This window comes from Diorhabda carinulata, chromosome X, assembly GCF_026250575.1.
Source record: "Diorhabda carinulata isolate Delta chromosome X, icDioCari1.1, whole genome shotgun sequence".
Lineage (NCBI taxonomy): Eukaryota > Metazoa > Arthropoda > Insecta > Coleoptera > Chrysomelidae > Diorhabda > Diorhabda carinulata.
The window spans coordinates 29,984,784-30,010,330 of record NC_079472.1 but is presented as its reverse complement, the minus strand read 5'-3'; the positions used below and the strand labels follow the sequence as shown (position 1 = coordinate 30,010,330).

The 25,547-nt window shown below is 30.7% G+C and overlaps 1 protein-coding gene across 1 annotated transcript in view; it reads right to left on the bottom strand.

The window, feature by feature from the left end:
- LOC130900889 (homeobox protein B-H1-like) overlaps positions 1-25,547 on the bottom strand; it is a 48,481-nt gene that overhangs the window by 10,116 nt on the left and 12,818 nt on the right. The window contains exon 2 of the mRNA XM_057811819.1: positions 10,153-10,360. Coding sequence (XP_057667802.1) covers positions 10,153-10,360 — 208 coding nt within the window. The remainder of the gene's footprint in view (positions 1-10,152; positions 10,361-25,547) is intronic.

The window sequence follows — 25,547 nt, the reverse complement described above, 5'->3', positions numbered from 1 at the left end:
CTCTAACTACAAATTTTAGTAAACGTAGAAACGCAGATATAATCTCCATATTTCGTGATCGAAGCTTTGTTGTATTTACACCACATACAGTGCAGTAGACAATTTCCATCGAATATTCCTGTTTTCTCCTCCACCTTTCTTTTAATTTACCATTCAATCACCAATTACACTTCTCATGATGTTAAAGAAAGCTTCATAAACATTTATTTTGACATCTCACAGTTATAATAATAAAAAAATTTGATATTATTTAATCTTCATATTCAGACCTCTAAAATCTATTATTCATTGTACTCTAACCATCTAAAGCTCGACCTCCAGGTCTAATGAACTCCATGATGGTTTTAAGATCTTTTCAAAATCTTTCTTTAAGTATGTTTCTCTACTACAAAAAGGTTTCGTGTCAATAAAAGATTTTAGCTCCTTTTCTAGATAGTATATCATATTCAGACCTCTAAACTCTATTATTCATTCTGCTCTAACCTTCTTAAGCTCGAACTCCAAGTCTAATGAACTCCATGATGGTTTCAAGAACTTTTGAAAATCTTTTTTCAAATACGTTTCTCTACTACAAAAAGATTTCGTTCCAATAAAATGTTTTAGCTCCTTTTCTAGATAGTATATCATATTCAGACCTCTAAAGTCTATTATTCATTGTGCTCTAATCATCTAAAGCTCGACCTCCAGGTCTAATAAAATCCATGATGGTTTAAAAATCTTTTAAAAATCTTTCTTCAAGTACGTTTCTCTTTTACAAAAAGATTTCGTATCAATAAAAGGTTTTAGCTCCTTTTCTGGATAGTATATTGATTTCCCTTAATTCTTCAATGATTTCCCGTTCCTCAGTCATTCAGTATTCCCAGATTAACGTTCTATCAGTGATCCAAAAGCTCAAAGCTTAAGTAGCAGCCAGTTTGTTAGATCAGAATGATAAATCGTTTCGAAATTCAATTCCATACATATATTTATATATATAACACCACCAGTTGTTAGCAACTCTGGATGTAGTTTTTTGAACCGTCTTTGTATCTTTTGGTGGTATTCTACTTTAAATTCGAAGTAGTAGACCCTTAACATTGGAAGGAATATTTACTTGATCTATCATTACCTACAACTCCTAAGGAAAGCATTATTCAATTTATGTGTCACCAGATTTAAAGGTGTAAGATCTATAATGGTGCATACATAGACAAGAGTTTATTCTTTCTATAGGTGTTAGTTTGACCCACTTTGGTGTAACAGTTTATCGGTCATAATGTACATCCAGTTGTTTCAACCCTAAATTGAATCTTCATGACCAAGTATGAGTTTATAGATTATAAGTTTAAAAGGAACGAAGCTGGTATGGAAAGAAGGGAATTGAGTAAATCTGGAAAGATTATAAGATATAGATTAAAGCATCTATGGAAAGAAAATGAAGATTTAGAAGCTACAGGAGGATCCAGAACGAAGATGAAACAGATAGATATTTGTGGTTAAAAGACGTACAAGAAGATCGGTGTAGAATGGGAATCAAGTGGATTTAATATAATAGAATAGATTAAATTTTGTACTTGCTTCTCCGCCATTGTACGTTTTATACACACCATTTTCTTTATGCGATGAAAAGATAAAATCTCCATATTTCGTGATCGAAACATTACTCTTATTCCCATTCTTGTTAAAACAAATGTATGATTTAACTCGGCGTTTTTACCGTATTGAATGCATGTTTTCATTGGTACTTTTGAATTCCACGCAATTCCCTGGCAATTACCACTAATTTCTACTTAAACTCAACGTTTATTTGTCATGTATCGAGTCACGTCTTTTCCATCACGTGAATGATGGATGGAGTAAGAACCAATAGAAGAAGAAGTTCGACCATCTTTTTAGAACTGAATTAAATTTTTTTTGTCTAGTTTATGTCCGTGACAAATCTTGATGGTTGCGAAGCAAAAATACTAGCGACGAAATTTACATTTCGAATGGGAACTACGGCAAATCATTAAAATTTTTGATTTACGATCTTGCATTCAGTATAGAATAATTTATATATCTAGTGAAAGGCTAAAAGGGTGCACAATAGGGGTGCAAACAACGGTTCACCGCAAAGTGTATGTTTTAATGATTTTTTCTTCTCTTTCAACAGTGACGTATTCAATCGAATCGTAGTGAATAGTTTACAATTTTTGATGTCGAAAATTTTGTTTCATTCGAAATATTGAGTCCTAATTATTGTCCTAATTTGATCTGCCAAAGTCAGTCTTAGAGATGGGCAAATGTTCAAACTCGAATGATTATTATCATTATAACAAAACGAAAAACTATCAACAACATCAAAATTTTTCAAAATTAGCAAACAAAAATTGATAGAAAAAATTATTTTTTCTATGAATGAGGGCATTTTTGCTATTGGGTTAAAAATAATTAAAAACCTCGTATTTTAAATTTTCCATAAAAAAGCCTTTTAGTTCAAGAATAGTTAGGTTATGTTAGGTTATGTGCGCTCGATGCACGCATTCAATTATTGAGATCCGACCCAATTAGGACTAGATAAAAATTGAAATCTTCCAGTAAATCCACATATAACTTATGGCCCAATTAGTCCGGTCAAATTAGACCAAAAAATAAGAGTGAAGCTACGTAAATTCTCGCCAAGCTGAAAATCAGTAAAATTGTTTAAAATATAATTAAATTTGAAATTTCTACATCATTCCCGTATATAAAAAAAAATATATTCAAAACCAAAGGTTGAAAAAAAATTATTTTCGCGATTTTCACCAAAACGGTGAGGTTTATCATAAACATAACGCAGACAAAAATTGTAGATCATGAAATTATCTACAAAAAATGTATCAATACTTTTTTTTCTACGAGCCACCGTTTCTGAGATATAAGGGTTGAAAATATCAAAATATGCAAGATGTGAAAAAAACGATATTTCTTAAAAAAATATTATCAGGTTTCTATCTTGTAAATTTTCACTAAGCTGAAAATAAATTAAATTGCTCAAAATATAGTTGAAAATAAAATTTGAAAGTTTCCAATGGATAGGAAAAATCTTATTAAATTTCCAAGTTCAAAAAAATGAGTTTTTCGTGATTTTCAGCAAAATGGTAAATTTTATCGTAAAAATACTCAAGACAAAAATTGTAGATCATGAAATTTTCTACAAAAAACGTATTCAACTTTTTTTTCCTACGATCCACCGTTTCTGAGAGATAAGGATTGAAAATACCAAAATATTCAAGATGTGGAATAAAAACGATATTTCTTAAAAAAATCAGTTTGCAGGTATCTATCTTGTAAATTCTCAGTAAGCTGAAAATAAATTAAATTGCTTAAAATATAGTTGAAAATAAAATTTTAATGTTCCCTACGTATAGAAAAAATTTTATTCAATTTCCTAGTTTAAAAAAATGTGTTTTTCGTGATTTTCAGCAAAACGGTAAGTTTTATTATAAAAATACCTCGGACAAAAATTGTAGATTGAAAATCTCAAAATACGCAAGATGTGAAAAAAAAACGATATTTCTTAAAAAAATATTATCAGGTTGGTGGTTCCTATCTTTTAACGCAATTTACGTTACGACTGGTACGATTAAATTTCACTTTTTTCAATTTAAATCGATTTTATCTTTGTAATCTCTGCTAATTTCCAATAATATCAAAAAATACTTGATCACAACATAGAAATGGAAAACAATTTTTTGAATCCTTATATCTCAGAAATGGTGGCTTGTAGGAAAAAAACTACTAACACGTTTTTTGTAGATAATTTTATGATCTACAATTTTTGTCTGAGGTATTTTTATGATAAAACTCATCGTTTTGCTGAAAATCGCGAAGAACTTATTTTTTTTTTAACTTAGACATTGAATAATTTTTTTATACACTGTAGTTATGGGGAACTTTCAAATTTTATTTTTAACAATTTTATTTATTTCCAGCTTGATGGGAATTTATGTGATTAGAAATGTCTAAATTAACCGTACAAAATAGGGTACAAAATTTAGATGGGATATTTACAGTATAACATGCAATCCGTTAATATTTTTTCAAGAATAATCGTTTTTTCTCACATTTTCTTGCGTATTAATTGTAAGAAAGGAAATAAGAGAATTATCCGTATTTGGGGTGTCGATTTGTTACGGTCACTCACCTTAGAGTTGTCAAGATTTCTGACAATGAAATAAAATGGAGCATAGACAAAACGTGGTATTAATTGCGTGTACCTGCTAAAACCACCCCGAAAAAAGAATCCCCCAATTAAAATAACGACCACCTTTCGGCGGATATTCAAAAAAAAACAGAGTGTTCTTTAAATCAGTCACTAAGACACTTTAAGTCGATGATCAGGCACTTTTCAGTAAAACCCATACTTTTTTTCGTATTATTGATTTAGGTAAATTAAAAACCACTTTTACAAAATTACCGTTTTTGAAACTAATACTCCATAGTGCTTAGTCATTATTCAAACGTGAAATTAGTTTAGAAAATTGGCTTTTGGCGTCATAGAGTAAATGCCGTCTAGGAAAAAATTTCACAGTTGTCGATACGGTTTGTTAGATGGATAAACGAAACGTTCATGCTTTTAAAAATACTTTTAATCCGTTTAGATTGCATTGTTTTTATTAGTAAAAAGTGTTTAATCTTCGATTCCAACTTGTACCGTTTCTAATACTTCATTGATCGAAAGGTAAATAATCTCGAACCGAATCAAGTCAAAAAAAAAAAACAATCCGCCGGGCATCGAATCATCCCAATCTCTATGCGTCTTTCTTCGGTTCTATTCATCTTAATAATCATATACGAGGTACCAAAAAACTACTAAGACATAAAAAGACATCCGAAACTATGTTTTCATCGTTAAATCAAATTTTCTGGTCCTTTCTAACTTAGTAAATTAAAAACCACCTGATTAAATGTATCTACTTAAAGGGAAACGTTTCGAGATAATTTCTGATATGTAGGAAGCAGATAAAAACTTCAATTTTTGATGCAATGCACTACCTAAGTGATATTAATAAACTGTTTTATATTACATAACTAAATCTCAACTAAAAAACAAAGACATTTAATGTTTATTTCTTCGACTCTTTATAAAATAAGCAATATTTATTGACCTACATTAATTAACCTCTATTATCAATCAAAAATGACATTTGAGACAGTGACATTTGTGACAGCCATGACAGATCTATCATAGACATCATAACCCACAGATAAATAAAGTAAACCATATTAAAACTGAAGAAATACTATTTCTTTACATATATATAAGAACGGCCTAACCAATTTGGATTAAAGTTGACGAAGAGGTAGTTTACAATCAGGAAAAGAACATAAGATAGGATCAAAACGAAAAATTCATCAGTGAAAGCAACAATCTAGTTATTTATTTGTTAAAAATGAAGAGGAAGATCCGGTATGTCTAGCTGTCAGTCGGATGATCATGAAACCACAGAACTTAATTTTACAACAAGATGGCGGATCAGTTTTGTTTGCTTTGTATGGTTACCAAATCTACTTTTGGGGTTCCATCAAAGATGAAAAATGAAGAAATAGATTAGAAGAATTGCTGAAACTATTAGGCTCTGTAAAAACTCGACTATACACTTAATATACATTCTAGGTAGAGATTTTCATTTGACATATCATTTGTGTATTTGAAAAAGGACAAAGTACCCCCTTTTCAATATATAAATCCATTTGAAACGAAACGGAATTAATGATAAACATTCTTTATAATTGAAATTGTGGGTTCGAAGGACAATTCGAGACAAGATTTTAATTTGATTATAATAAATGCGTGTGGCAATACCATAAAAAATTACCTTTATTACCGTATTGTTAATATTCTATAGGGTGCATTCCACTCCGATACATCCAACTAGTATTACAACTAATTTCGTCTGGTTATTTGTCAATTCGAAAAGATTTATTATGAGAATATTGTGCGATACGGTTCAACGAGTTACCTCCACTTCAACTAATTCGCTCTAATAACATTTTTAACATGAAAGATTTATCAGGACAGGAATTAGGATCATGAAGGATCGTCTCAATTATTAGTTACCTTAAATTCAAAACTTCTATGAACCGTGTTATATTAAAAAGAGCAAAAGAGAAGAACTTGATGATTGAAATGAAAAAAAATTGAGGATATGTTGAAAAAATTCTTTATATTAATACGGGGGTCGTTTCTTTTACAGCCTCCGATCGCTCTCAATTTAGATATATCAATTTCCACAGAAAATTATCAAACAACCCTGGTTTTTATGCTTCCTGCGTGTACAAATTAAACAATCTAAATTCGGGTATGAACTGCATCCAGGTTCAGTGATTTATATGTCCAAAAAATCCTCTTATACATTTTTATATTGGATGAAATCCCGTTTCTTACTTTGAGGATCTGAAGGGCAAAGGGAAAGACATATTAAGTACTGTTCATGTCAGACCACTATGACAATTACTCCGAACACCTTGCAGGGATTACCAAGAATCTCCAATAAGAATATGCTTTATAAGCAGATACTTAAGCCTTTATGACTTTGAAACAAGCACTGAGGAACTGGAATTAAGCATCGAGCCGAGAGACAACATCATCTTGTTGAAGTCGAGCTTCTTGAAAAAACTTTTAGATAGTTTAGTGTAAACACAGAGCTTGCGTGTACACGTTTTAAGTTTTAGTGCAAACCATTCTACACAATATTAAGTACGCTGATGAGTTTAGCTTAGTTTTAAGTTTTAACATCTAGATTAAGTAAGAATTGAATTGGTTATCGGTCAATATTCAATAGATTGTTATATATTCATAGAAATCATCTGTATATAACGTATTTTGTTATTTATTTAGTTCATATTAGGTAAAGAGCAATTATTACATTAGTCCTTTTAAGGATTATTCATAACAAAACCACAATAAACTCGTAAAATACACTTATAATTAACTATCGACCGTTACGATGCATTTCCTTGGTTATTCCATAAACAGATATTTTTATAAACCAACAATGCGGTAAATTACGAAATAACTGCAACTATTTATTAAATATATAATTTTCTGTTTAGAATTACTCCCCCCAATTGATATGACTGCTCATAAAATAAGGACATTAGCTATTTATTCACTCGTCACGAAAAGGGTCAATGTCTAAAATTATTTTACGAAATTTTACAATTTACTAATTCGTCTTCTATATTTCTTAATTTATTAAAGGAATTTTTGCATTAGGTCATTATCAATTTTTTAAAATCCGAAATTACTAACAGAAAACCACAAAAACTTTACGAACGAAAATTACTCGGACAGGATCAGATCAGAGCTATATGGTGGGTGTTGAAACTCTGTGAACTCGCCTTGGAAAACGAAGCATTGTCGTGAAGCAATAACTGATTTTGAAACGCCTTCCTTAAAGGCTATCCTCACAGTTCCAAAATAATGTTACCATCACTTTTTTTATGTTATTCGTGACCTTTGCTTTGTGTAACACGATGCTATTCCATGAAATTTCTTTTAGATGTCGGATCATAATAAAAGATCTGATTACATTCTCTAGGTTCTCGTGGCAAGGCTCAAAATATCCTATTCGACGCTGATTTTTGTCATATTCATCCCGTTCATCTAGCATCCTTACAACAGTTGTTTTAGATATACTAATCTGCGTTCCTGCCACAGGACCTCCAGCACGTGGGTAACTCCCAGTCATTCTAGTCTCTAACGAAACAATTTATTGTGAAAAGCATACATTCTATTTTTGATTCGTATCAGTGTTAATCATTCTTTAGTCAAAAATTCTATAATATCACAACTCAAATCGATATATTTTTCAAAATAACTTGTCTGAGCGGTAGCTCGAGCTTTATTATAATAAAATAGATCGTTGAAACTTCGTGTCAAGCTTGTGCTACACGATGCGCCCAACGTTTAGCCTCAACATTCACTTTAAAATGTTGGTTGAGCATTGGACAAAGACTGGATGTAGTGATGTAACACGATGAGTCCAAGATTTGTCCCAAAATTCACTTTAAAATGTTGGTTGAGCATTGGACAAAAACTGGATGTAGTGATGTAACACGATGAGTCCATGATTTGTCCCAAAATTCACTTTAAAATGTTGGTTGAGCATTGGACAAAGACTGGATGTAGTGATGTAACACGATGAGTCCATGATTTGTCCCAAAATTTACTTTAAAATGTTGGTTGAGCATTGGACAAAGACTGGATGTAGTGATGTAACACGATGAGTCCATGATTTGTCCCAAAATTCACTTTAAAATGTTGGTTAAATATTGAACAAAGACTGGATGTAGTGATGTAACACGATGAGTCCAAGATTTGTCCCAAAATTCACTTTATAATGTTGGTTGAGCATTGGACAAAGACTGGATGTAGTGATGTAACACGATGAGTCCAAGATTTGTCCCAAAATTCACTTTAAAATGTTGGTTGAGCATTGGACAAAAACTGGATGTAGTGATGTAACACGTTGAGTCCATGATTTGTCCCAAAATTCACTTTAAAATACTTTAAAATGTTGGTTGAGCATTGGACAAAGACTGGATGTAGTGATGTAACACGATGAGTCCATGATTTGTCCCAAAATTCACTTTAAAATGTTGGTTAAATATTGGACAAAGACTGGATGTAGTGATGTAACACGATGAGTCCAAGATTTGTCCCAAAATTCACTTTATAATGTTGGTTGAGCATTGGACAAAGACTGGATGTAGTGATGTAACACGATGAGTCCAAGATTTGTCCCAAAATTCACTTTAAAATGTTGGTTGAGCATTGGACAAAAACTGGATGTAGTGATGTAACACGATGAGTCCATGATTTCTCCCAAAATTCACTTTATAATGTTGGTTGAGCATTGGACAAAGACTGGATGTAGTGATGTAACACGATGAGTCCAAGATTTGTCCCAAAATTCACTTTAAAATGTTGGTTGAGCATTGGACAAAGACTGGATGTAGTGATGTAACACGATGAGTCCAAGATTTGTCCCAAAATTCACTTTATAATGTTGGTTGAGCATTGGACAAAGACTGGATGTAGTGATGTAACACGATGAGTCCAAGATTTGTCCCAAAATTCACTTTAAAATGTTGGTTGAGCATTGGACAAAGACTGGATGTAGTGATGTAACACGATGAGTCCATGATTTGTCCCAAAATTCACTTTAAAATGTTGGTTGAGCATTGGACAAAGACTGGATGTAGTGATGTAACACGATGATTCTTTTAACTGTGGTTTTTCGTGAAAAAACACGTAGCGTTTGGACGCAAGAGGACAAGAAGTGTGTGTAGTTGTAGTACAAGTGTTGGTTCCAATTTTGAGTATTCCTTTGACGCGGATCAAAAAAACCGACTTTCTATAGCGAACTTTGGAACCAAAACATTCATCGAATGACATACAACGACTATAAGATGCGTCCAATCCTACCAGGGTCCGATATTAGAAGCATTGGACATCGGCTTGAAACTTTATGAGACTTTTCACAGACGCGTGCATAGAAATTGTATTTACTATGAACCAAAGAACTCATAGACCGCACTACGTATGTGATTTAATATTATCTAGTTGTAAAATAACCTAACCAAACTGAGTTATAGCGTTTTAAAGTTGAATATATGACAAAATAAATAATCATACTATTAAAATGCCCCTCGTATTTAATCCTATAGAAATATTTTGTAACTTATATCAAGCATATCTAGACCAGACTCGAATTGAATTTAGATGTAACAAATAAAAATAATTTACTCCCTCTTGAACAAGAAATAAACTAGATTAATCTTAAAATTGTAGTTGTAGAGTAGGCGTTTGTAAAAAAAACGTGTTTAATAGACAAAGTCGTAGCGCAAACCAGTTAGTTGAAGAAACTGATTTCCTTAAGCCGAGTAATTTGTTTTATATAAGTCAACGTTATATTTGCAATTCAAATTGATTCAATAATTAATTTAAACGGCTTCGACGTATTATTAAATATAAATCTGATCTTTAAAACGCTTCTGAGTAGTCCAACTGATTATACTGTTAAGAAATTGTTAAAAAAAAAACAAAAATTCAACAATCTATCACCATAAATTACAACGAAGTGACGTTTATAGAAGATTGAAGAAACGTCAAATTATAATGCAACTGACGTTGGGTTGTCTTACCGTCGATTTTGGTACCAGGTTTTTACTTGTGTGTCGGTTAAACTGAGTTTCGCCGCCAATTCCATCCTATCTTGAACGCTAAGGTATTTTTGTCTTTCGAAACTTTTTTCTAACGTTTGTAATTGAAGATCCGTGAAAGCCGTCCGCGCTTTTCTCTGTTTTTTACTTATTGCACCGTTTTTAGATAAGGAATCGTCACCATTTTGACCTGAAACAAAAAACAAACATACATACGTTTTTCCGAACGTTGGTTTTGTTATTAAAGAATTCAATCAGAGCCCAGAAACTATTCTATGAGCTAATGATATTTAAAATAGAAATTTTTTTCATCCAAAGTTTATTACAGTATAATACGTTTACAAAAACTATTTTGAAAAGGGTTCTTTGTTAAGCACCAAGTAATTTTATTAGAAATCCCAAGATTAACGTCAAAGTATGTATAACAAAAGTTGAGGGTTAAGCTTCGTTGCTTTTATACACGTATCGATTTCAGTTAGTATTGTCTAGAGCTTTTCAAAGGGATTTGCCATAGTTAAACTGTTAAAAGTCGTACTAGCAAATGTTGATTTTCAGACGCGTCAAAAATAACAAAAACTCCAACAGGAAGTCGATTGTATATACGAGGTATTTAGTAAGTCGACGCAAACGTTTACAAAAATTGTTAATAAAACTGGAAAAAGTCGATTCAATTTTTTATTAACCCCGTATATGAGTTGAAAGTTATGTTGTTACAAAATATTTATCAAATTAAGCTTTGAAACAAGGTTTTTCATTTAAATACAATTATCATAATGCTATAATTCAACCAGTTAAACATCAAATCGTAATTCACTTAGTAGAATTTGTTGTATATTTAGAATTCTATTGAATTTATTAGATTTTTCGATTTAGTACTAAACGAGATACAAAATATTGATTCTAATATATGACACGCGTTTCGATAACCAAGTTATCATCTTCAGAGTTTGGTAAACTGGTGCGAGCTTCAATGAAACATGTTTAGGGTTATTGATTCAAAATTTAAAAAGAAGTTTCAAGTTTTAAGTAAGAAATTGAAGAAATTGAATCCGCATCTCAAGAAAATGTCTTTGAAACTAATCAACATTTTGATATGAGGCTATTGATAACATGTTTTATCTCGTTCTACGAGTTAATAATCAATTTTTTTCCCGTCTTAAAATATTTTATTTTATTTGAAAGTTATTTTATTCTTTTTAGTCTATCATTTTTCGCAATTATTAATTTCGAGAACAAAAAGTATAAAGCAGATGTCCGTATCAAATTGGCCTTTTAAAAATAAAATAATTGCGCGAGAAGTAGTTTCATCATTATTAATAATTTCTTTCTAATGGATGGTGAATGTTATAAGATACCATCTGTTTCCTCGTGGTATTTATAATAATTTCAATAAACTATTCAAAATATTGATTAATTAAAACGTTGAAATAAATACCTACCTATACGGAATTTGAGTTAAATTCTTCGATTTCTACCCGGTTTATAAATTCATTGGACGATCCTTGTCGCAGTTAACAAAAGATTTATTTCCCATTATCATTGCCTAGGTTTCTAGAACTATTGAAAAGCTCAACTTATTCCATTACCAACAACTAAGTGCGGCTTTATTCGAGCTTTTACTGTTGAAAAGCTCTCTCATCAACAAATTTATAATTGAAAATGTTTCCTATTGAAGCTTTCGAACGGCTAACAACACCATTCGAATACTGATTAATAGTCCTTTTATCGATCAAAACGACTCAACATCCATGGAAAATCGAGGGTATTTCGTGAAATAAACACTATTAAGTTTTGTTATTTTCGCGTAATGCGATTTGTCGCGCCTTTCAATTATTATTGATATGTTTTTATATCGTACTCAATCAAAAAATAACGTATCAACCGTATAAAAAATACGAATTTCCATTATCCTTTTAATAATTACCAACGATAAGAAAAATGCACCTGAAAAATAAATTTCAAAATGGGATATGGTGAAAATCAAAATGTACCATTAAAAAATTGAAAAATTATATACAGTGGGTCATTAAAACAACATTTATGTCGAAATTTCTAATGAAAAACTGACAGATGCACTAATCAACAAAAAACTGAATTAATTCAAACATAAAACGTTTTATAAAGTACGAAAATTGCAGTTAATAACAGTTAGTTAACGAACAATTCTAGTAAAAATAAAAAACGACCCTAATCTCATTGAAAATTCATCAAAAAATGGCTTTGTAAGGAATATAAGCTGGTAGAAGCGTTTATACAGAATGTAAGTGTTTTTATTTTAGTAGTAGAGATGCGGAAAATATTTTTCAAGTTCCACCAGTACAAGATGTTATCTCCTATCTATTAAAAACCTCTATCTTCAATATCCGTTTCCCCAGCAGTATAAAGAAAATCATACTTTATTAGCTGCTCGATTTTTTTTCTAAACAATTTTTAAGAACTACGGTCGACAAGAGCTTGTCTCTGATGAGTGCATAATTCTCACTAAGATGCCTCGACGCTTTAACACAGTTTTCCAAACACGAGGGCACGCCTAAAATACATTTCCAACTTCTCTCGGAAGATGTCTGAGTCAAATAATATTTGTGGGGTTTTCCCAGCTTCGTGATTTCTGTTTGGGGTTTTGCTGGTAGAAGGCACCAGTTAGTTATGGGCAGCATTCCGTTATTGGAAGTGAATACAGGGGTCATTAAAGATATTAAGTAAGTTTCTTCTTCATACGATTTCTATGATTTTTGTTTTAAAATCCTCGTTTTTACGGCGGATTTATGAAAAAAAATATGAGAAATATCTCACCTGGATATTTCATATAGTTTTATGATTTTAAATGTGATAATAAACGCACTTTTTTGCATATAATCGCTCATAACTTTTTTACAAAGCATCAAATGTAGTTCATAAATTTTTTTTGTCAATCTACACAAAAAAAACGAACATTTTGGAAAAAAAAATATTGATAAATGTTTGTTTATTCATTTTTTATCTCACTTGAAGATTTTATATGGTTTTTTGACTTTAAATTCTCTTTAACAGTCAACTTTAGCAAGATTCTATTTTTTTAATGGTGAAAAACGATTATATTTGAAAAAAGGTCAATTTTAAGAGAAATTGTTTTTATTTTTAATTGTAAAAACATGATAAATCAACATTTTTGTATAAATTTGGTTCCAATTGTTCTTTTTTGTGTGTAGATTATGAAAAAAAATATAATAACTTCATTTGATTATTTGCAAAAAATTTATCAACAATTATATGTGAATGAGTGTATTTCCATAAACATTTAAAGCCATGAAATTAATATTTTTTTTATTCCCATAATTTTTTTCGTAAATCCGCCGTAAAAATGAAAATTTAAAAAAAAATTTATCGAAATCGGGCGATTTTTCGTTTATATAGAACCAAAAAGGGGTCTGCGAAAGTATAAAATTACCAAAATTGGAGGTTACCTTAATTTTAATGAGGTAGTAGAATTTTTTTTGCTGCAATCTCACTCAACAACCTTCCAGTTTTCATTCACTACCAACCACCAAGTGCTCGGTATGGATATTTTAAATAAAAATCTAACAGCATATGATTTTTTCTTAACGATGATGTTTATCTTTATACTTTTCAAATTAAAGAAAACACAAGTAGATGCAGAGATACAAGCTTGTATAACAGTCCCGTAAGAATCCAAAAATTATGTATATTTTGAAAAAAAAATTTCTTTTCTAATGAAACGAGGATTTTTTTATTATAATAATTCAATTATATTAGACAAGAGCTTGTCTCTGATGAGTGCATAATTCTCACTAAGATACCTCGACGCTTTAACACAGTTTTCCAAATACGAGGGAACCCATAAAATACGTTTTCAACATCTCTCAGAAGATGTCTGAGTCAAATAATATTTGTGGGGTTTTCCCAGCTTTGTAGGCTGTTTTTTCGTTCTTAATTCGTGATTTCTGTTTGGGTTTTCGCTGGTAGAAGGCACCAGTTAGTTATGAGCATCATTCCGTTATTGGAAGTGAATACAGGGGTCATTAAAGATGTTAAGTAAGTTTCCTCATTATCTGCTTAAATACTGCGTTATTTGAATTAAAGTCGAGCTAATTTGAAGCTTACATAGTATTTTTCAAATTTCAAATCAACTATTGTCTGATCTTTACATGTGTGTTTGTCCTAAAAATAAAAATAAGAAACATCTAGTATAAACAACATTAAAAATCACCACGATACGACGATACGTACTAAGCTAGTTATTTAAGGTTATGTAATTTTTCAAATTGTACGAGTAATTATAATTTTTTATCTTTCCTAACGATCTTTCAGAAGCTTCTTTTGACCAACGAGTAAATTCATTAAGAATTATATACGATAACGATTTTAGTAGAGATTAATCGTCCTCGACGGAAATTAATTGAACTTGACGAACACATACAACAACGAATAATATAAAAAAATAAATATTAATTCATTATAGATATGTAGGCGCGTCTTGAACAACAACCCGACCGCATCTCGGTGGTCCTAAGCGCCAAACATCCACTTTTCTTATCTAAGTGACGTCCATGTCGTCCCTCAAATCGATTTAAAATTAAACCGTTGTCTCGGATAAGCGACAGATCAAAATTGTGTATTTATCCTTTATCTTAATGTTTCGTTATCAAAGTATTTATTTCAATTAAGTATTTCGCGATGTCCTATACACCCACCAGGCCAACGGCCGGCCGGTTCGTGTTTTATGCAGAATATATACCTTGTCACCTACAAGATTTGTTCGTTCATTTTTATTTTATACTGAAATTTATCGTTTAAATTCTTCGTGAAACTTTTCATTCCAGATGCGCGTAAAACAGATCGAAATAAAGCAAGAATGTAACTGAATAATGAATTGACAGTTCAAATCTAAGACAGCGTTCATTGAATCAATATTCGATTTCCCAACCAGTTCCTAAATATTAAAATCAAATATGTGATTTGAACGCTTCAACCGCATCTTCAGGTGTACAAAAAAAATCATTGGGTACTAAACGAGGACTATACGGAGGACGTTTTGATGTTTTGATTGTTAAAAACTGTTTGACTGTTTTCTTGATTTTCTCGAACACTCATAGCAAACAAACGCTGATGTATCATTCAAAATTAATCGTTTAACGTTGCTTTAATGCAACGGTGTGACAAGTCCAGTTATTCTGAAAAAACAGGCGGCGATTTGCTTCGAGATGCTTCGTGCCAAACCAAACAGTTGATTGCTGTTTAGGTTCGGATAGATCGATGATTCGTCGCCTGTTACGATCTTATAGATGTAGTTTCACTAAAATCAAGACCAATAAAAATGTCAATGTCAGAGTTGACATATTTATATCAATGTTGCCATATCACGAAACTCGAATAGCAACCCTCGATTGTTCCAAAATTTAGGACTAAAATGATTGTTTTAGTTTTATTATTTTTCGTTATATGGATCATACGGCTCATGGAACGATATTTTTAGACCAAGTTATAAGATAACGAAAAAATATAATTGAATTATTATAATACAAAATTCCTAGTTTCATAAGAAAAGAATTTTTTTTTCAAAATATACATAATTTTTGGATTCTTACGGGACTGTTATACAAGCTTGTATCTCTGCATCTACTTGTGTTTTCTTTAATTTGAAAAGTATAAAGATAAACATCATCGTTAAGAAAAAATCATATGCTGTTAGATTTTTATTTAAAATATCCATACCGAGCACTTGGTGGTTGGTAGTGAATGAAAACTGGAAGGTTGTTGAGTGAGATTGCAGCAAAAAAAATTCTACTACCTCATTAAAATTAAGGTAACCTCCAATTTTGGTAATTTTATACTTTCGCAGACCCCTTTTTGGTTCTATATAATCGAAAATTCGCCCGATTTCGATAAATTTTATTTTAAATTTTCATTTTACGGCGGATTTACGAAAAAAATTATGGGAATAAAAAAAAATATTAATTTCATGGCTTTAAATGTTTATGGAAATACACTCATTCACATATAATTGTTGATGAATTTTTTACAAATAATCAAATGAAGTTATTATATTGTTTTTCATAATCTACTCACAAAAAAGAACAATTGGAACCAAATTTATACAAAAATGTTGATTTATCATATTTTTACAATTAAAAATAAAAACAATTTCTCTTAAAATTGACCTTTTTTCAAATATAATCGTTTTTCACCATTAAAAAAATAGAATCTTGCTAAAGTTGACTGTTAAAGAGAATTTAAAGTCAAAAAACCATATAAAATCTTCAAGTGAGATAAAAAATGAATAAACAAACATTTTTCAATATTTTTTTTCCAAAATGTTCGTTTTTTTTGTGTAGATTAATAAAAAAAATTTATGAACTACATTTGATGCTTTGTAAAAAAGTTATGAGCGATTATATGGGATAAACTATATGAAATTTCCAGACGAGATATTTTCCCTAAAAACGAAGACTTTAAAAAGAAAATCTTGGAAATCGGATGATTTTTCGATTTTATAGAGTGTTTATGATAACATTGTAAGTCAGAAAACTACATGAAATCTTTAAGTGAGGTAAAAAATGAATAAACAAACCTTTTACAATATTTTTTAATCATAAAACCATATAAAATCTTCAAGTGAGATATTTCCCATATTTGTTTTTAGAAATCCGTCGTAAAAACGAAGATTTTCAAAAAAAAATCGTCGAAATCGAATGATTTCTCAATTTTCTGGAGCCAAAAAACGAGGGGACCGCGAAATTTTAAAATTCCCCAAATTTTCTATACTAAACTGATTATATATCATAATTGATTAACTTGTAGTGGCTCTCGTTCAGAGCTATTTTCTGAACCCCTTTTCATAACGTTTTTTATGTTATTTGTGACGCCGCTGTGTTTATATCTTTAGAAAATAAAATGGACAGTTGGCAAACATTTATATAAATAGTTAACGATGCGACAAATATACCGGGTTAATACCGGCATTTTTGTATGAAATTACGACAAAAATTACAGGATGGACGATTTAGATACTGAAATTCCACTTATTTACATTACGGTTTCGAAAAAAAAGACGCAATTTAAATGTCATTATCTCTTTATATGTGTTACATGATTTTTTTTGTTTATACATGCAGGTAATCCAAATGATTCGTATTTAATGAATGAAAGAATTTTACTATTATAATGTATTTATAGTCCTCCCTGTATTTTAGACATATAAATGTTTTTTTTTGATATTTTGATAAATTGAGCTACAATTGGAGATATGTATTTATTTTTGAAAATAGTATTTTCCTCCCAAAATGAAAAAAATAGAAAAATGATTCTTTTTCTATTATATGTGTGAGTAAATCTTTTTTAAAAATTGGTTGTGTCTTTAGTTAGCCGATTTACAATTTCGTGAAAACAAAAAATGGCCTCATCGAACAAACATAACCTCATCACGCTTATTTGAATTTTTGGTAATTATCTAGATTAGGTTACACCCCTCCGATTTCGTTAAAACTTTAATATGTTATAGAGAAAATTATGCTGAAAAATTTGATATCTATATGTAGGGCGCGGAAATCATCCCTTCACATAGTTGTTCAATTTTGAAGCTCCAGTTTGTTTACATACGACTATCGTTAGTAAACCTATCAATATTTTTTTTAATTCGTGTTTGACCATGTAAAAAGATAAAATTCTATGAATTTTTATGTATTGCTGTTTATTGATTGATATTCTATCAATATTCTTAGTTAAAATTAGTGGTTAGGTTAGGTTAGGTTAGGCTACGTTGGGTTAGGTGAGGTTAGGTTAGGCTACGTTGGGTTAGGTGAGGTTATGTTAGGTTAGGTTAGACATGCGAAGCAAAACTATGATGTATAAATTATTTTTCTTTTTCTGGAACTTCAAAGTTGAAAAAATATGTGAAGGGATGATTTTCGCGCCCTACATATATACATCAAATTTTTCAGCGTAATTTTCTCTATAACATACTAAAATTTTAACGAAATCGAAGGGGTGTAAGTTAATTTAGATAATTACCGAATATTTTTCATCACTAGTGAAACTTTTTTATATTATGTGATTCCGGTAAAAGATTTTCCAGGTGTGGTGAACCTTCATGAAATAGGAAAGCGATTGGTTCAGTATTAATACCAACTAATACACTATTTATTATAAAAATAATTCATTTATTATTAGAGATAACACAAAAAAAATCCGTCATCTCATTTTATCACAAACAGAATTTTTTTCCAATAAATTTCTAGCTAAATAAAAAAAATCTGTATAGTAAGAGAATATGTCTTGTGACGGAAACGTGAGCGGCATTCAGTTCGGCAAAGTGGGTAAGTTTGTTAGATTTAGACGACCTTATGGCGAAGGGAGAAATTCACCTTCGTAACCTTTTCACGACCCTACTTTTTCTCTTTCCACAATTCTCCGTGGAAGTTTGCTAAAATAAAGAAGTTCACAACTCCGTCTACTATATATTTAGAAAGTATATAAGGCCTAAAAAAATCGACAAACAATATATTATTAATACAGAGTGAGTTTTATATATGGAACGCCTCAATTATCTCAGAAACGACATTATTGAAAATCACAATGGATCGTGTAATAATGTATATCCCAACCGAAATCCCATAACAAAATACTGTCAGTAAAAGATTTATCCAAATAAGGTCGCAGAAAAACTGCATCAACTAAAAACACATTTTTAGTTTGTCTTGTTAGAAGACTTAAATATTGGATAAATAACCAGGGAACTTGATATTTCGCGAAAATCCTGATTGAAAAAAATTTTGCGCGATAATAAATTCCATCTATACAAAGTAAAGTTGTTTCAAGAGTTGTCAAATGACGATTTTGATAGACGTGAATAGTTTGCGGACAAAAACGATTTTTGTATTAACGGAAACGTAAATCGCCATAATTGTAGATGCTGGTCACGTAACGATCCTCATTGGATGCGTTGATCCCGTACCCAAAAAGATAGGATTACCACAGAGATATAAAGAATTGAACAGTCGGAGATGTTACAAAATGTATTGGAAAGTTTGTTGTTAAGTGAATGGACAACATTTTGAGCATCTGCTGTAATCTCCTGAATGTTTTCTAACATGACACAAACATTCAAAGATTTGTCAACAGTTGTTGTAGGTTTTCTACGTGAAATTTGAATATCTCAAGAAATAGTTAGTTAGTTAGTTGGATTAAATTACAGAATCATCTACGGAATCTTCGCAAATATTTTGTTCTAAAGATGCACTGTACAATTTCCTCACCCCACCAACAAAATCTACAACCTTACTGTGTGATAAGTCCAAAAAAACTCGAGCTGTCTCAGTGGTTTCTTAACACATTTGTTTTTATTTGTACTTAAGTACTAACCCTCGTATATAATGTAATTTCACAATTAAATTTTGCGAAAGGAAAAAAACACAAAATTGTGACAATTTCCTAGATATTATAGAAAAATTTGATTTAGCATGTCGTTAATATGAAAAATTTAGGGGACAAAATAAATCTACTACTCTATTTAATTAATTATTAACTTATAATTAATCATTGGGTTATATTTTATATCTAAAAAGCTGTAATCGTAATTTCTATACATTCGTGGTGAATATTTTCGTTTTCTATATAGAAATGGAAATAATAATAACTCGTTTTAATTACAATTTTATTACTTTCAGTTAATTAACCTGCTTGCTTGCGACGAGAATCAGTTTATGTCGGAAATAAAATATTTTAATGACACTTAATAAATAATTTTTAATAGTTACCTAACACTTTTTCTATTTATAATTAGCGTTGCAGATTCATGACTTGCTTTGTAATCTTTTCGTCCTTTGATATAATTTTCAAAATGAATTCAACCTCAGGTAAAGAAAATGTAAACAGTAGTCACTTCGGATTTATTTATTCTAACATTAGAGTTTTCGAAAAAATTTTATTGCACACACAACATTTTGTATTGATTCCTTTGGTTTTTAGCAAAGTTTTCACGAACCTTCCCATATAAATTCGTATTTTCTATTCATTTGTAGAACAAAACGAATAGAATAAAACCGATTCTTTATAGATTAGAGCATAAGTTCCTTTTTATTCAAATCTCTTCTACCTACTCATTCGTTCTTTAGTAATTTTAATCTGTGTACCCGATCCTTTCTTCATTTTTTTTTAAATATATGGCACAAATTTTGTTATTGAATCTCAATCCTTCATTTATTCTATAAAATATCCTATATAATATTTTTAACATTTATTTTGGTATTAGAAGGAGGTCACAATCTACTGATAGTCTCTTAATTGTAACAAAAAATACATTGATGAATCTAAAAGGCACTCACCAACTCAAAACAAATTATTCCAAATGTTCACATGCTGAACGCATATTTTATGAAAGTTATTCTATGGATTACAAATCTGTCAAAGTATTAACAACAGAAAATAAGATGATCAGATAATAATTTATAAAAAAAAGTCAAATAATCTTAGTATAATGAATTATGTTGTGAATTATGTGAAATTTAAAATACCAGAAAACATTCAGAAACAAAACTTACATTTTACTACAAACTCCGGAAGTTATTACGTGGTTTATTATACATTTAATCAGTTTCATTTTTACTGAAGTTTCATTGCCAAAAAGACATTATAAATCGTGAATGATGATAATCAAAATTTTGAATTAAAACGACTGAGAAAACTTTTAATAAAATTCCTGATGTGAATATGTCAAATCCGCTATTTTTAATAGTGAACGTATACAGAACGTTTTGTTATACGAGTGCTGTTTGACTTGTTTACAGATACTTTAAAAATTCAATAGTTTCTATGACTTTCGACGTGGATTAAACCAGTGTGCCGCTCGTTTCGACTGCACCATCCCGAGTCGCCGTAGTTTTCCAAATTCAATCGTTGTCGCTACAGGACTATTTTCGTGAAGGATCGTCTAAAATCGATCTTGTTCGTGAATTGATGATGCGAGATCTTTCTCAAAACTTACCAACCCTCGTATATCAAAACAAACATGTATTATCCGTATTATAAACGTGTAAATAAACTCGAAAGTGGGTGGTTGAAAGGTTAACTATATGCAAAATAATTCAAAATCGTTATTGGATGTAAAAATGTTTGTTTAATATAATTTATGTAAAGCTACATAACCGGCATCTCCAGTTTATTTACCTATACGTGTTATAATTAACAAGATTAAAACATTATTTATAACAATTATGTGGGTTTTGTTCGGTTATGGGTGATTAGCACTGGTTGAAATTATACGTTATTCGTATGTCAATATTATAATCTGACGCCATTGAAAAGGCGTAAAAGCGTGGAAGCGCCGCGACGCTATAGCGGCGTCACAATCTCTCTGATTGGTCCGCAACATCCGGCATCGTCCCTTATTCATCCCCTGATGATAACTATTAACGGACGTCGTCGTCGGGACGACTAAAACAATAGTCGAATATTACATCAAATAATAGTAAACGGAAATATTGTACGTTCAATCTAGTGATTAAAATTCAAATTTTAGTCACTTTTAAATCAACTTTACTTTCGAGGTTCAAAAAATTTTCTAAAATACGAAATTTTAACGTATTAAGTACGTAGATTTATCGCTAGAGGCGCTGGCGATGTGACATTACATATTAGAATGAAATACAAAGAAAGTTGAGTTATATTTATATCTGTTATAATTGTCCACTCCTTTCTCTAATCTCCCCACAGTAAAACGAAGATATATTAAACCAGAAATTTCTCAAATTGTCCAATTTTTTGATAATGAAAATTATATAAAACGCCAGTCTATGCATGGAACGCGGCTGTTACCATTGACAAGTGACACACAGAAAATGACAACTGATAAATTGAAACAAATAAAATGAGAAATTGACACGTGACGTTTGACAGCAAACATAGAACAAACATATGGAGAAAATTTCTTCTTTTTATACACTGAGAAATAGAAGGATTTGATATTAACACTGTTTCTTTATGAATTTATAGACTAAAAGATAAAATTGCCTAAAATCGTAATTTTTTATAGCAACCCTATTTAAATACTGTTAAATCTCCGTATACCTGTTTGTCATAACCCCGGTTTGATATTTTAAATATCGACACGGCGTTTTAATCCGAATAAGGGCGACAATCTGTCAGATGGGCCTTAACGTCTTCATGAGGTGTCCATTATCGTATTAAAACATCAAAAAGTGTTCTACAATATGAAAGAGGGAAAATTGCTTTTTAAAAACCAGTAGTGATTTTTCTGGTCTGTAGGATAACACAAAAGAGAGCTCCAAATTTAAATGTCAACTTTGATAGGATTAGGGCGAGATAGAACGAGCCGAAGAAAGAGATAGCTTATTCGAAAAGGTAATCCTCTTAACGTATTTAGTTGATGGTCGATTTCAAAAGTCAATTTTACTACATGATGGGTTGGTTTCAATTTAATATGTTACCAATTTTATTATTCGCGTTCGGATTATCGAAAATTTTGGTAACTATCTAGTTGGCATTCTTCTTTTATTGTATATCAATCTCATTTTTGACTAATCTCTTCTTCTTTTTGTTTAAGACTAAATCTTGTTTCTTCTACTATTCAGCTTCTTCAAAAGTCTTGCTTTCGTGTTATATCTTGGGAAGTTGGCTGTGAGGTCTTGATTTTTTATCAATTGTCGTTTCGATCTCGTGGATCGTCCTTTATCCTGGCTATTTCCTTTTACTATTGATTTTGATATCTGTATCTTAAGGTTTTCTGATGTTGTTTGGAACCGATATACTGCAATTCATCTTCGTTTTCGGCGTAGTATTAATGTCTTTATCAATCTTCTTTCCATTTTGAATCATCTTAAGGTTTATTGCGTTCCTAACAGAGCTGCTCTCTTCGCTGAATTATTTTATATCTGAAGGTCAAATCTTCTATCCTACTACAAAGTTTCTGGAATTGGAACTTTCTCTTAGATCAAGTTCCATTAAAATGACCATCTTTCGTATCTAGAGACTATTCTTTACATAATTTTAATCCATAGACATCCCGGTTCCAATATTTACATCTATTGCTTTTAGGAGAGAAGTCCAAATAAAAATTTAACGTTCGGTTCTTTTTTGTTCAGTTATAAACAAAATTTTGAGTGTTTTGAGCAGCTGTCAAACTGCAAAATATCCAATCACGAATTATCCTTTCCCTGGAAAATATGTAGCTAGTTGAATCAACTTTGTATTTCCAAATTTTCTCCCAAATTTTTTTAAGGTTTTCCAGATTTTAAAGCTTAATGTTTCTTAGTTTTCTCTTTGAAATTTTTTTCTATCCATAACTTTTTTTATTTATTAACACCGGTAAAGGAAAATTCGAAAAATATTTTTTCCCAGTGTAGGTAATAATTAAAAATGATACGTGTTCAGTATAACCGATTCGGCTATTAAAAATAAAACAATTAGAATGTATAGAACGTGGAAATGATCGCACACAGACCATAAACTGTTTATTGTAATAAATGTTGAAAATGCAGAATCTGGACTTCCTTTGCTTTGTTAAAATCACGCAAGCATTACGTAAATAGAGGAAGCCTTTGGTCGACATTCTAAAAATTATTTATTCCAATTAATATTACATATATTTTTTTTTGTTTCGTCCTTCAATAACAGATGGCGATATTAGACCCGTCGTTCTAGTAAACTCATTCGTACATATTCTCAATTGTAACTTCGGATTTTCGAAAGTAAATTTTTTATTTACCCACGATTATCCACGTCAATAACGCTATTAAACATATCAAAAAGGATACAAGATAGTAAATGAAATAATTCATTCATGAGATTACAGAAAAATCTGTAAAAAATGGGTGTCACTTCCTCAACAGCATTAGAAGTCTTTTAGAAAGGTTTTTTGTAATTTCTTAACTGTATTTGAAACTAGAATTTACCAAAATCCAAACGAGAAACTAAGAAAAAGTGTTGAGGAATCTGTCGAGAAGTTGACAGTCTCTCACACTGGTAGAACAACAAACTCAGAGTTTTATCTTGAACTTTTGGATCAACTGGATGCGGAAAAAGACTTGGTCAACATTATAACACACCCTCTTATAAAATAAAAATACCACAGGGAAAATTAATAAAGTATAGACGCCGTGTTATTTTGCATTTGAAAATATTTAATTTAAAACGACAGCCGATGGACTAGCTCAACTACAACAGCAGGAACTTGGGCGAGTTCGCTTCGTACAACTTCATCACTGGAAGGAAGGTTATGTGGCTGGACTTGCATTTAAAAATACAAGTAGTACAAACTCCCTAAATAAAACGATAATCCGTCCACATCTGACCGATACCTCACCTAGGAAATTTCGAGTAAATTAAGTTAATTCTCCCCGATATACCTGATACACTTTTTTAGGAAAAACCAATACCTTCTACCTACTCATTGTTTAATACTTTTACGAACCCGTTTTCTCTAGACAGCGATACGCCAAGATCTCAACGAAGCTGCGCCGTTTCCAAAGACTTTTTAGTTTTATCTTTCTTTATATATTTTTTTTTTGTAAATAGTAATTTATTATAGTAAGTTCAAGTTATCTTTTCTATTAACTTCGTCATAGATTTGCGGTCGTCTCTGTATTTTGAATCATACCACATCTTAAGAAACGCATTGAAAACTATTTCCAGTTAACGAAGAGTTAATAATAATCGTTGAAGCATATTCCAGATTATTTTTTTAGGAATAGAATTCATAAGTTAAAAAAAAACTTCACTGGGACAAGTTGAGGGTTTTCAGGTGTTTATTTGATTGAACTACAAACCCGATTAAAAATCTAAATATTATACCTAAACAATTTGCATTACGAAGATGATTTTGAAAAGAAAAAATTATTCAATTGTAGTTTTTTTTTAATAAATTTCATGCGTTTTTTACGTAATGTGTTTAGTTTTAGGGGGAGTTTTTTTAATTAGAATTGGACACCTTGTATATATGCACAACATCTAATATCTGTTGTCGTTAGATCATTAAACTAGCAAAACGTGTTGTAAAAAGTACGGAAGTCGAACAATTTAGATCATTCCATCTTGACACGGTATTTTGTGATTAAGGGCTCCCACGAAATTATTGCAATTAACTACTGTATGTTTTTATTTGAGTTTCGTGGAATGTTTCGAATATCATTAGTCGAGAGTGAGGTCGAATTATTATTATTCTCTTTGTTGAAAAGCAAAAATTGATTTAATAATATCACCTTCGGGTGTGGATCGAGTATATAATTTAAACCGAAACTATTTTATAAGAAGGAATATTTTTACGTAACAACATACACGTCATCAAAGAATCAGTTTTTTACGAATCATTATATTCATAGACAAACATTCCGATTGTTCATATAGTTAAGTCAGATTTGTAACTACTT